The sequence below is a fragment of the Caloenas nicobarica genome, chromosome 24, assembly GCF_036013445.1.
Source record: "Caloenas nicobarica isolate bCalNic1 chromosome 24, bCalNic1.hap1, whole genome shotgun sequence".
NCBI classification, from domain to species: Eukaryota; Metazoa; Chordata; class Aves; order Columbiformes; family Columbidae; genus Caloenas; species Caloenas nicobarica.
In genome coordinates this window covers 2,907,299-2,919,960 of record NC_088268.1, presented here as the reverse complement: position 1 = coordinate 2,919,960, position 12,662 = coordinate 2,907,299, and the positions used below count along the sequence as shown (strand labels likewise).

The 12,662-nt window shown below is 55.8% G+C and overlaps 1 protein-coding gene across 2 annotated transcripts; it reads right to left on the bottom strand.

The window, feature by feature from the left end:
- Positions 1 to 629: 629 nt before the first annotated feature.
- Positions 630 to 10,724, bottom strand: LOC135998147 (vasoactive intestinal polypeptide receptor 1-like). Of its 2 annotated transcripts, none has more exons than XM_065651262.1 (13): positions 10,632 to 10,724; positions 8,900 to 9,023; positions 5,402 to 5,509; positions 4,471 to 4,580; positions 4,151 to 4,248; positions 3,378 to 3,510; positions 2,986 to 3,139; positions 2,375 to 2,435; positions 2,051 to 2,117; positions 1,851 to 1,942; positions 1,295 to 1,424; positions 914 to 974; positions 630 to 841 (listed from the first exon to the last, which is right to left on the bottom strand). In XM_065651262.1, the coding sequence occupies exons 1-13, from the start codon at positions 10,701 to 10,703 to the stop codon at positions 630 to 632; spliced, it is 1,422 nt and encodes a 473-aa protein (XP_065507334.1). In that variant the 5' UTR covers positions 10,704 to 10,724. The 2 variants fall into 2 exon arrangements, with proteins under 2 accessions (XP_065507334.1, XP_065507335.1); XM_065651263.1 differs by having other exon boundaries at positions 630 to 722; positions 933 to 974.
- Positions 10,725 to 12,662: the final 1,938 nt, after the last annotated feature.

Here is a 12,662-nt window from a genome sequence, read left to right as displayed (position 1 = left end):
CCCATCCCTGGCTCACCCAACGCATGGGGGTCTCATCCTGCTCCTCCGTGCTGCAGCCAGGCTCTGCCTCGGGCACCTTCTCCTCAGCCCACCCTGCAGCTGAAATGCTCCTCCTGGGGCCAAACCCGGCTGCACCCAACCCCGGAGCCCCCTGGGTGCTGTTAACACCCACCCCAAGCCCCTGCCTGGTGCAGCTGGGGACATCAAGTGTTGGCCCAAGTGCCTGGACCTGCTGCATGGGCTGGGGGCACCCCATAGAATCACAGAATCATTTTAGTTGGAAAAGCCCCTCAAGATCATAGATTCCAACCATTCCCCCACCCCTGGCACTGCCCCATGTCCCTGAGAACCTCATCTCCATCTGTCCAACCCCTCCAGGGATGGTGACTCCAGCACTGCCCTGGGCAGCCTGTTCCAATGCCCCACAGCCCTTTGGGGAAGAAATTGTTCTCAAGATCCAACTTCAACCTCCCCTGGCCTTTCCCAACAGCATTTCACACCACCCTCTGAGGATGCCAGCCCCAGAACCTAAAAAAGCCTTTTTTTATTGTGTTTCTGGGACCATAGCCATGCAGCTGCACCACCAGCACAATACTCGAGGAACTATTTCCCCCCAAACGCCGTCCTCATCATGCTGTGAAGTCTTGGGTCACCAGGTTGAAGACATTGCTCTCCATGGATGACTGCCACTTGCCCCAGTTCCTCTTGATCTCAGCCTGGACCTGAACCGACACCATGGACGGGTGCTGGCACCCTGGGGCACCCACCGGCACCCAATGGGAGAGGCAGGACCTGCACCCTGGGCTCAACAAGGGATTTGGGGTGCAGGAGGGTGGGGATGCTAATGCATGGCTGTGTAGGTGTGATGCTCATTGGGGTGCACCCTTGATGGGGGGTCTGTAGGGCCACGTACACATGGAGGGGACACGCACCTCTCCGTTCAGGAAGCAGTACAGCAGAGCCACCAGGAACCCCTCAAAAGGACAGAAAGAGCAAATTTCACCCGAGGGAAGTGGCTGGACCCCTCTGTATTCATCTGCTGCCCGGATTTAGCGTCCTCTCACGCCTCTTACCCCAGCCCACAGACAGCAAGGGTATGGGATCAGTGCAAGTTATTCACCTGGCCACAATCCCCATGCTTTGTCCCTAGGGTTTAAGGGGTGCCTGGGACACAGGCCTCTCCCAAAAGTGTGCAAAGCCCCAGCAGCACGTCCCAGGGTCTCCTGGTGTGACCTTGGGATGGGACAGGATGGGTACATGGGGATTTTCCCTGTTCATCTTCTCCAGTCTGTACCTGGTAGGAGCCAAGGACCAGCTCAAAGTACAGCCGGGCATCCACACCGATGTGCTCGGGGAAGAGTGCAAACACCACGTAGTGTACCCCAAAGAGAGGGATGAGGAGCAGCGTGGATTTTGTCAGCCTCCTGTGGAGATGGGGTGTGTGAGAGGGGACTGAGGTGCAGGTGATGGGCATAGAATCATAGAATCATAGAATCGCAGAATAGTTTGTGTTGAAGGGCCCTTCCCAGCTCCCCCAGTGCCCCCCCTGCCATGAGCAGGGACATCTGCACCAGCTCAGGTTGCTCAGAGCCCCGTCCAGCCCGGCCTGGGATGTCTCCAGGGATGGTTCATCCACCCCCTCTCTGGCCAACTTGGTCATGCTGCCCCGCGGGACAAGCCCTTCCCAAGACCTTGATCTTAACCCGAAATAGGTTTTACATGAAAAGCAGGTGTTGGAGGCTTCAAGGGTGGTCCTTCATTGTGCTTCACCAGGGAAGGGTCCCTATTGCCCTGGGTTCCCCCAGAAACGGGGGTGAGGGGAGCGCCCTCTTGCCCGAGCAAGCCCTTACATGTACTGCTGCTTGTAGTTTTTGCTGATGTCTGGGGACCGGATCTTCTGCGCTAACATTCTGGTGACATTGAGGAAGATGAAGAAGTTCACCTGCCACGGGAAGCTGTGTCTCAGGCTCTGCACAGACCCCTGGTCAGGTCCTCCTGCCCATATGGGACCCCCAGCTCTGGGGCAGGGATGCTCAGGAGACATACTCACAAATATGGCCAGGAGGATGGGAGCCTTGATCACCCACCAGTAGAGACTGGTGTAGTCATCCCAGCACCTATGGGAGAGGAGAAAAGGCTCTGCCACCCACTTGCACCCTTTTAGCCCAGGTCTTGCCCTGCTACCTCCCCAGCCCCATTTGCACAGTACCTCTTGCATGGGCCCCACCAGAAAATAGAAATAGCTTTAAAGAATTAATAAAGTTCTGCCCCAATTCTCCCCTCCTGAGCCTTCCAAGCAAGAGGTTTGTCCCCCACAACTTGCATGGGGGACACGTGGCCAAGCTGCAAAAAGAAGAGGGTTTGCTGCTCTTACCCATGGTTGTCATATTGCAGCCTGGTGACCACCCAGACACAGACCGTCAGCATGGGGACACCTGCAAGGACAGGAGCCAGGCGGGGATGTGGAGTCACGCCAGGGCTCAGTGGATCCCCTGTACCTCCCTCCATCCCTTGTCCACAAAAATATGTGTTTAGGTCAGGCCTGGGGCCCTGGAGGTGGCAGGAAGGTGAAAAGAGAAAGAGATGGTGCCCACTCAAGGTGATGTGCCCATCTGTGCGTCACCTCCAGTCTCTGTGCTTTTACATCTAACCTGGCTTCCCAGGATGGGTGTTTCCAGCCCCAGATGGATGTGGGAAGAAGGAAGGACCTCGCTCTGTCCCATCCTGACCATGTCCAGGATGGGTCAGCAGCACGAGGGTGAGGATCAGGCCATGCTGGGTCTGGCAGGAGCTGGTGGGTGCCCCACCAGGCAGGAGGCCATGCTGGGACAGTGGGGGACATGTCAAGAGCAGCCACGGGGACCATCCTGCCTGGGGACCCCCAGCCATGCAAATCTCAGAGCAGCAAATCCAGGCAATTCCCAAAAGGAGTTTACCCCGGTCTGTGTCAATGGGACCTCACTGGAGGAGGGGTCCTGCACTCACCCCAGCCGATGAGGATGTACCACCAGATGTACCTCTTGTCAGAGGTGAAGGTGAGCAGCAGCAGAGTCTGCAAGTACATGCCCTCCACCAGCAGCCAGTAGAAGTTGGCCAGGACTGAGTACTGGAAGAAGGCGATGGCTGCCTTGCAGCTCACCTGCGAGGATGAGGAGGAGAAAGGCTCAGGAGTGCTGGCTGGCATCAGACCCTGTCCTGGGGACACAGAGATGATCAGTCTTGCTGACCATCTGCTCCTGAAGTCCACCCAAGCCGGCCTTTCCTCCCCAGGTTCACAGCCTCTCTCTCCCTCCTCTTCGCAGTGCTAAATCCACTGCAAATGCAGCCAGACCCCTCCCCTGCCCACTCCTGCACCATGCGGGGGCTCAGCACTTCACCGTCGACATGGTGCAGTGGTCGATGGACTCATCCGAGAAGAGGACAGCATCCTTGATGAACACGGCAGCCCCGCGCAGTATGAAGGAGGTGAAGAAGTGGATGTGGATGGAGTTCCGGGTGCAATGCAGCTTCCTACGGGGGGGAAGAATCATAGAATCACTTTGGTTGGAAGAGACCCTCAAGGTCATCGAGTCCAACCGATACCGCAACCCTGGCACTGCCCTGTGTCCCTGAGAACCTCATGTCTGTCTGTCCAACCCCTCCAGGGATGGTGACTCCAGCACTGCCCTGGGCAGCCTGTTCTAATGCCCCACAGCCCTTTGGGGAAGAAATTGTTCCCAAGATCCACCCCCAACTTCCCCTGGTGCAACCTGAGGCTGTTTCCTCTCTTCCTATCACTTGTTACTCGGGAAAAGAGACCAAGACCCTCCATGCTACAACCTTCTTTCAGGCGGTTGCAGAGAGCAAGGTCTCCCCTCTGCCTCCTGTTCTCCAGGCTGAACATCCTCCAGCCACCCCTGGAGAGCATCCTTCTGCAGCACAGCAAGGTCTGCAAAAACAAAGCTTAAAAAGGGCAACCTGAGGGTCTGAAGGCTCCGTGTCAGCAGGAAAGGACAATGCTGCAGTTCTTCTCATGCCTTGTGTCCATGTTGGCAGGGATGGAGCCTGGCTGCTCTGGGATGGGGGGACACTGAGAGCAGCCATCCCTGCTGAGGATTGACCCCACTTCCCTCCAGCTGCAGCCCATGGAGCAGCCAGCACCGAGCCCTACCTGAAGCAGGAGAAGATGCCGATGGCCAGGATCAGGGCTGCCAGGGATGTGGAGTAGCCACAGGTGTAAAGCACCTTCATGGTGACAAAATAGCCTTTCTGGAAGGGAAAATACCAGCAGAGTGAGGCAGCATGGATTGAGATGGGCAGGGAGGTGGCAGCTTGATGCCGAAGCCTTGGCCAAGCTGGGATCCCCCCGGGCAGCCCGGCAACAAGGACAAGGCCAACGAGATATCCCCAGGAGTCCCCTCCATGTTTCATTGCACGGGTCAACACCAGGAAGGGACACTCTGCCCCACAGCCCCCAGGGGACCCACTTGCCTTGTCCTCGGTGTCGTTGCTGCTGCCGATGGCCTCCAGCTCACAAGCATTGTCGTAGAGGGGGCTGGGGAAGCTCCATCCGGACTCGGTGCAGTTCCTCCGGATCAGTGCTGCAGCGACAAGAAGGGACCTCACAAGAGCTATGGGCACGGCCTCTGCACCAGCATCCCCCAAATGTCCCGCCTGGGAATGGCACCCTGATCTTTGGAACGGAGACTAAATCCAAGCACCAGCATCCTGGCTGTGACAGCAGCGTGGTACCCGAAGGTCCTGGCTGCCCCATCCCTTCCATCCCAGTCACACCTCTGCCCTTTGGTGCTGTGCCTGGAGGTGCCAGGACATCTTAGGGCGTGATGTGAAAGCAACCATGAATCATAGAATCAGAGAATAGTTTGGGTTGAAGGGACCTTCAAAGCCCATCCAGTGCCCCCCCTGCCATGAGCAGGGACATCTGCACCAGCTCAGGTTGCTCAGAGCCCCGTCCAGCCTGGCCTGGGATGTCTCCAGGGATGGTTCAGCCACCACCTCTCTGGCCAACCTGGGCCAGGCTCTCACCACCCTCAGGGCAACAATTCCTTCCTCATGTCCAGCCTGAACCTCCCTCCTTTAGTTTAAAACCATCACCCCTTGTCCTGTTGCAACAGGCCCTGCTCAAAAGCCTGTCCCCATCTTTCTTCTTGGCCCCTTTTAAATCTGGAAAGCCCACAATAAGGTCTCCCTGGAGCTTCTCTTCTCCAGGCTGGACACCCCAACTCTCTCAGCCTGTGCTCACAGCCGAGCTGTTGCATCCATATCTGCCAAGCTTTTGGACTGCGAAGGAGCTGTGGGAGCAGAGGGGAAGGGCTGGGGGGACAGAAGAATCCCAGACAGGGTGGGTGCAGCTCAGCCCTTGGTCCCAGGGGACGAGCAGTCTGGATTTAGAACACCGCACCTTTGGACTTCTTGAAGACATGGAGGATGTCAGGGCAGGCGACGGCTCGGGACTGGCCGACGGGCACAGCCAACCAGCAGCTCACTCCATCCCACTCGGTCAGGCAGCCTAGGGAGGGACGAGACAGTTAGTGCCACCAGGAAGGGACGTGCTGGGGACACACACAGCCCCTGGTCCACAGGCACAGCCCACAGCAGGCACGGCCCTGCGGCTGTAAGGGGAGAGTGTCCAGCCATCACCCAATCTACAGGCCATATCATAACCCCACATGAATTAGGAACATCCTGGCTCCAGTTCTGGAATGACTTCCCCTGGTGCTGAGCTCTTCTTTGAGCCCCATGATGAGATGAGACCTCATATTTTCTGGGGCTACATCAGACCGTGAGCTCCTGCAGGGAGACCCTTGGGGACGAGGGCGTGGGAAAGGCTGGGACATTCCTGGTGACGTCTAAAATAGGGGCTGGAGCACAAGTGTGATGGGAGCGGCTGAGGGAGCTGGGGGTTCAGCTGGAGAACAGGAGCTGAGGGGAGACCTTCTGATCTCTGACCTGCCTGAAAGGAGCTGGGAGCCAGGGGGGGTCGGGCTCTGCTCCCCAGGAACAAGCGCCAGGAGCAGAGGAAACGGCCTCAAGTTGCGCCAGGGGAGGTTGAGGTTGGATCTGGGGAACAATTTCTTCCCCAAAGGGCTGTGGGGCATTGGAACAGGCTGCCCAGGGCAGTGCTGGAGTCACCATCCCTGGAGGGGTTGGACAGACGGACATGAGGTTCTCAGGGACATGGGGCAGTGCCAGGGGTGGGGAACGGTTGGACTGGGTGATCTTGAGGGTCTTTTCCAACCAAAATGATTCTGTGATTCTACGATAATGCTGAATTTCTGCACCCAGCAGCTGTGGGGGCTCAGCTCTGGATGTCTCTGCAGCCCAAAGGAGGAGGATGGGAGAAAGCATTGCCAGACTTGCAGGAGAGCAATTAGCTTAAACGTGTTTTGCTTCTCTCTCTAGCACTAAGTTCATCTTTAAATGACTCTCCAATTGTCTTGCAAACAAGCATGGCCAAGCAGACATGGGACCTTGAAGAATGAGCACACTGGGATGAGACACAGACATCACACCTCCAGGAAACCTCTCCTCCTTGCGCATCTACATTATTAACCTTGTAGATACACATTATTAACCTGCAGCCACATCTATTCCCAGCCAGGGAATGTGGACTCAGACAAGTCTAATTAGTTTTCTCTGATTTCAGCAAAGCTATCTGTCGGTATCTGGAGGGATTTGGAGGGCTGTCATCACAACACCAAGCAAGGCATGTCTTGATTTCTGCTCTGGAGGACAGGTGAACTGAGCACAGCGATTGGGATTAATGGAGTTTAAGTCCCTCTTCCCACTGTTTCCCTCACCATGGCTGCTGTAACATCTAAAAAATAATCTCATTTCTTAGAGCTGTGCAAAATTGGAACAACTCTGCCATGGAGAAGATGTGATGGAGGCAACTTCTAGGAGGACAGGGCAAAAAAACATGAGCGAAGGAACTGAAAATGTGTCTCATTGCAAACCTCACTGGCAGGATCTGTGCCTTCAGTGTCCCCATATTGTTGGTCCCCAGGAGCCACCACATTCTCACACTGTCCTCTGTCCCCAGCCAGTGCAGCCCAGCAGCCCGAGGTTCTTGGTTTGGATTGACACAAAGCAACCGCCTTTATTCTGTTTTTCCCAGCTCAGGGCTGAAACATCACCAAGATCAACATTATCCTTGCGTTGTTCTCCTTGACGTGACCGAAAAGAGCATTTTTCCCTCAAAATGCAGTTTGATGGGAAGTTCCTGCTCGGCATTTCTACTGGTTAATTAGACGCAGACCTGCCAGGGCTGCCTCCCTATTTCTTGCTGCTCTAACTGGTACCTGGAGACCTCCAAATGAGATAATATGAGCCTCACCATTGGGTTATTTCTTCCCAGCTATTTCTGAGTAGTAAACGCTGCCAGCACCGGAGCAGATTTGGAAGGCGAAGCTTTGGAAATGTGATCTTCGACCAGTTTTAGGGCCCCATGGTGGGTTCCCCAGAAGGATGCTGAAGCCGGAGGTCCCTGTTCTGTCCCTTCACGCTATATTGCCACCATGTCCAGGTCATCTGAGCCGTCCCTTCCATCGTCACTCCGTGCCACACTCTCAGCATGACCCTCCCTGCACTGGCACAAGCAATAAAGTGGGGAGCGATAAGTTCAGTTCAGGTGGGCAGTGGAGGCGGCAGTTAAGCAGGAAACCTGAGATTAAACACTAATTTTAATTATGCATTCATGCTTCTTGGTTATTTTCCTACAGTGACATTCTTCTCCCCTGTCTGGCATGATCTGGGCTGCAAAATGGATGTTTTCCCACCAGCTTGGCCTTTCTCTGCTAAACTGGATGATACGTTATATCTCTGCATAGTTACTTAAGCAATTATGCACCTTAACATGCATTTATTGAGATACTTCATTTTTACATTTGTATTAGATGAAACCCGCTGAATGACGCATTTCTTATTCATTAGGTGATAATTTTTACCCAGAATTTGAGCCAAGATGTTTTTGGATGGAAACTGAAATGCAATTAAAAAAAAAAAAAAGTACAAAAGCAGTACTTTAAAACTGTTTTTCAATTAGTTAATTGGTTTATAAGTCCCCGGATATGTAAAAATTAAGTTGCTCAAAACATGCTTAGCATCAAAACTAAGTGAATTAGGAAGGGAAGAAGGGATGAAGGGGTGACAGGCATTGTGTGACAAGTGTGCTGGTGGCCAGGGCTCCACATCTCCTGTGCGCACAGCCCCAGAGCATTGGGGCAGGAAGGATGGGAGTGGGGCAGAAGGATCTGCCGGGGCATGGACCACACCGTCATTGTCACATGCCATAAATGTGGGGCAACTCGTCCCCTGCAGTTATTTCATAGAATCACAGAATCATTTTGGTTGGAAAAGACCCTCAAGATCACCCAGTCCAACCATTCTCCCACCCTTGGCACTGCCCCATGTCCCTGAGAACCTCATCTCCGTCTGTCCAACCCCTCCAGGGATGGTGACTCCAGCACTGCCCTGGGCAGCCTGTTCCAATGCCCCACAGCCCTTTGGGGAAGAAATTGTTCCTAAATCCAACCTCAACCTCCCCTGGTGCAACTTGAGGCCGTTTCCTCTGCTCCTGGTGCTTGTTCCTGGGGAGCAGAGCCCGACCCCCCCTGGCTCCAAGCTCCTTTCAGGCAGTTGTTTGCATCCCTCAGCCCACCCATTATTCCCAGCTGCAATCTCAGCCCCTCTCTCCCTGCAGCAGCATTTTTTGGGGCTCTCCGAGGGTGCTCCTCAGCCTCTGCCTTGGTGTTGCTCCCCATTTCCCTGAAAATACCTCTTATTCTGCATCCATATACGTTCTGCAGCCCCACAATCATGTGTCATCCTCCCATTAGCAAATCCCCCCCTGTCCTCCCGAGGGAGATGAGCCCCACACATGGCAGCAACTCGCACTCACCTTGCTGCCCGGGGGGCCCGGAGGGTGTTGGCCTTTGGCTTTCGGTCCTGATAATCTCCAGGCATTCAGCTTCTTGCTCTTGGAAATAGAGGACAACGGAACAGTCGGGATGTGTTGCTCGCACCTTGGGAAGGGGGAAAGGGCAGACAGTAGCATGCTGGGCATTAAAAGACCTGAGCAGGCAGGGTACCAGCCGATATTCACTATTTCTGCTGCAGCCAGCCCCAGGAGAGCCTGTCTGCGTAACCATGCTTTTGGGCCCTGACATTTCCTTAGCTTTCTACTGTTTGCTTTGTAAACACCATAAAGAACCGCCACAATTATTTCTAATTCCCTCTGATAGCGTATGATGCTTCAGGGCACCGCTCCGCGAAGACGCAGGATTCATGCAGAGGAGCTGAGCTTACAGATGGAGGGGCCAAGCCCATTGGCAGGGCAGAGGCAAGCACGTTCAAAGCCTGAGCAAGGAAACCATGTAATTATAGATTTAAAAAAAAAAAAAAAAAATCTTTGGGCATGTCTAATCCTTCCCTTGATGTCCGGGTTTTGCTCACACAGGTTTTGTTCACGCTCAGGCTGGTGTATTTTAGTCAGAGGCATTGGCAATGGCCATCGGAGTTCACCCACCTCTTGTACCACATCTCTTTGGGGAGACGCTGCCAAATGGACATGTTGATCTCTGTGAAGCTTTTGGGTTTGCTCAGAGAAGTGCTGAGACACGAAGGAGCGTGCCCTGACCCCACAGCTCCCAAAAATGCAAGGGATGTGGTGGCTCAGTGCCCTGAGCTTTCTGGGACCCCCAGTTTTGGGGTTTGCCCCTTTGGCTTCCATCTGGAGAGCCGGGAGCTCAAGGCTGAAGTGAGAATGGGCCATGAATTTGGCACAGCCATTCCTGAGCATCCATCTCATTCCCAAACATTCACACCTGTTCCTGAGCATCCATGCTCATTCCTGAGCAACCATGCCCCTGGGGGGATGTGGTGGGGGCTGCAGCATCTGGAGATGGGACATGTCTGGAACAGGGTTCTTCGGGTCGAGACATGGGATTGGGCTGCTGGTGGTTTTAGGTGTGTGGACAGAGATATAAAAGTTCGAGAAATAGAGGGATGAAGGTGGGCAAGTGGACCCAAGGACTGAAGGAAAGTCTGGAATGTTAAAGCATCACTGGACGGGGCTCTGAGCAACATGAGCTGGGTGAAGATGTCCCTGCTCATGGCAGGGATTGGACTGGATGAGCTTGGAAGGTCCCTTCAACCCGAATTATACTGTGATTCTATGACCCACACGAGGATGGAGGGGATTGTCCCGAGGCAGGGCAGAGCTGGGTCACCCTCCCTGGAGATGCCCTGGAGCTGAACCCCAAAGGAGCTTTGCTGGGTCTCCCAGTTGGACCCCAAGGGGTGTCCCAGCCCTGGGGGGGTGCCACGGGGTCCCGACATTGCTCACTTCCCCCCCTGCCCGTCCCCGCACTGCATGTCAGCAAATCCTCCTGTGAAAGCACCTGAGCTGGTGCAGCGGTGCCGGTGACTTGCAGGGCTGCGGTGGCACCTCTGGGTCAAGGATGGGGACAGGGATGGGGACATGCTGGGGGACACCTGCCCACTGGCCAGGACTGCAGCCATGCTGCTCCCCAGGGCTGGCTGGACCCCGAAGTGGCTGTCACAGGCAGGTGACACCATGCTCACCACCCGCCTTCTCCCCGCGTGGTCCCGTCCCACATGGGGACACTTACCCGCATCATCAGGAGTGCGAGCAGCAGGACCAGCATCGTGCAGGCACCGGGGGGCTGCCACAGACCCCCCATGGCTGGAGCCACCCCTGTGCTGCCCTGTCCACGGGTGTCCTGGCTCAGTCCCCGAGGGGTTGGGGACAGCCCAGCTCCTCCGGCATGGCCCTGAAGGTAGGGGGGGTCATATCGGGACCCTGCACCCCCTAACCCCACTCTGGCTGCTCCTTGTCCTGCTCCCGGATCCCCCAGGGACCCTTCTCCTTGGTGGTCGCTGGGTCCCGCTCGGGTGGCCCTGCCTCGCTCCCTGGCTGTCCCCCCACCTCGCCGTCCCTGCCCAGCACCGATGGGCTCCGTCTGACTGCGAGACTGAATGTCACAGCTCCTGGATCTGGGAATCCAGGCTCCACCCTCTGCTCCCCCTCCCCACACAGAGGGCTGGATGCCAGGAGCAGCATGGGGGGGGGACACCCCAGCCTGGCACTGCCCAGCCTGGCCACCACTGGGATCCCAGTACCCCTTTATCTGCTCCCATCAGGGACCTGAGGAATCCCAGCTGGGCACAGGGGGATGTGCAGGGGGGGCATGGAGACCTCTTGCCTGCTCCTCCGATGCTACTGAGCTGAAAAATTGGCTGGAGGCTGCGGGAAATTGGGGTGCAGGCAGAGGGGTGCAGGGGTCATGCACAAAGGCAGTGATGCTCCTTCAAGCCCTGCCTGCACAGGAGGCTCTGCTGGCCCCAGCACAGCAGGCAGCGCTGCCCATCCCATCCCATCCCATCCCATCCCATCCCGTCCCGTCCCGTCCCATCCCGTCCCATCCTATCCCATCTCGTCACATCCCATCCCGTCCCATCCCATCCCGTCCCGTCCCGTCCCGTCCCGTCCCATCCCGTCCCATCCCATCCCATCCCGTCCTGTCCTGTCCCGTCCCATCCCGTCCCATCCCATCCCACCTGCCCACCTCCCGCCTGTCCTGTCTGGGACACCTCTCTTGGCCTCTCATTGGCCTCTTTAGGGCTGTTGTTCCCTTTTGCAGCAGTAAGTGGAAAATAAATGAGGTCAAACTCCCTGCATTGCAAATCCTGGCCAGCCTGAGACTCCTCAACCCCCTGCGGGCTCCCCGCCTGGACCAGCACACGGTTATGCAATGGTGACAGTGGTGGGGACGGTGGTGGCTGGCTGGAGGGGATGGGATGGGATAGGGGAAGAAACAGTCTCAACTTGTGCCAGGGGAGGTTGAGGTTGGATGTGGGGAACAATTTCTTCCCCAAAGGGCTGTGGGGCATTGGAACAGGCTGCCCAGGGCAGTGCTGGAGTCACCATCCCTGGAGGGGTTGGACAGACGGAGATGAGGTTCTCAGGACATGGGGCAGTGCCAGGGGTGGGGAACGGTTGGACTCCATGATCTTGAGGGTCTTTTCAAACCAAAATGATTCAATGATTCTTTGATTACCCACATGCATAGTGCTTTGGGGTGACAGCAGAGCTATGCATGGCTGTGGCTGATGGGGACCAGGGAGCGGGAGGCTCCGTGTCCACAGGTCCCCACAGGCTGCCCTCCAGCTGCGGGTGCTCCCATGAACCCAACACCAGCCCTGGGATTGCTGCTGGTGTGTGTCCGTAATTACAAATGACTCAGCCCTTTCCAAAGCAAATTAAGTCACTCACAGTTATCTTTTTGCAAGTGGCAAACACTCATTTACCAAGGGCTGGAAATCACTAATTATGTCACCTCCATCCCACCTCACAGCAAAGAAGTGGGGTGTCCCCAGCCCTCACCAACAACCTCTTGCTTTGTTTTGGGCTCTGGGGAAGGAAACAGCCTGCAAAGCATAATTCAGCATAAGAGGAGAGCATGGTGGCTGGATGATGGCTTGAGGCAGATGGGACTCAAGGCACCAGCAGTGTGAGACCTCCTGGAAGGGGAAAATGGTATTTTTTTGTAACCAGCTTTCACAGTGAGATGCTTCCACCCACTGGTTCTCATGAGCCTACAGAGCATCCCCGAGAGGTGTGCGGCTGTGTGTGACAGTGG

Bases quoted from the DNA above. Each gene is read 5' to 3' on its own strand.
- LOC135998147 (XM_065651262.1), bottom strand. From the start codon at position 10,703: ATGGGGGGTCTGTGGCAGCCCCCCGGTGCCTGCACGATGCTGGTCCTG. The intron at 5,510-8,899 runs GTGAGTGCGAGT...GTCCCTCCCTAG, and splicing joins CGGGCCCCCCGGGCAGCAAG to GCTGCCTGACCGAGTGGGAT. The intron at 975-1,294 runs GTACAGACTGGA...TGTCCTTTTGAG, and splicing joins TGGTCCTTGGCTCCTACCAG to GGGTTCCTGGTGGCTCTGCT.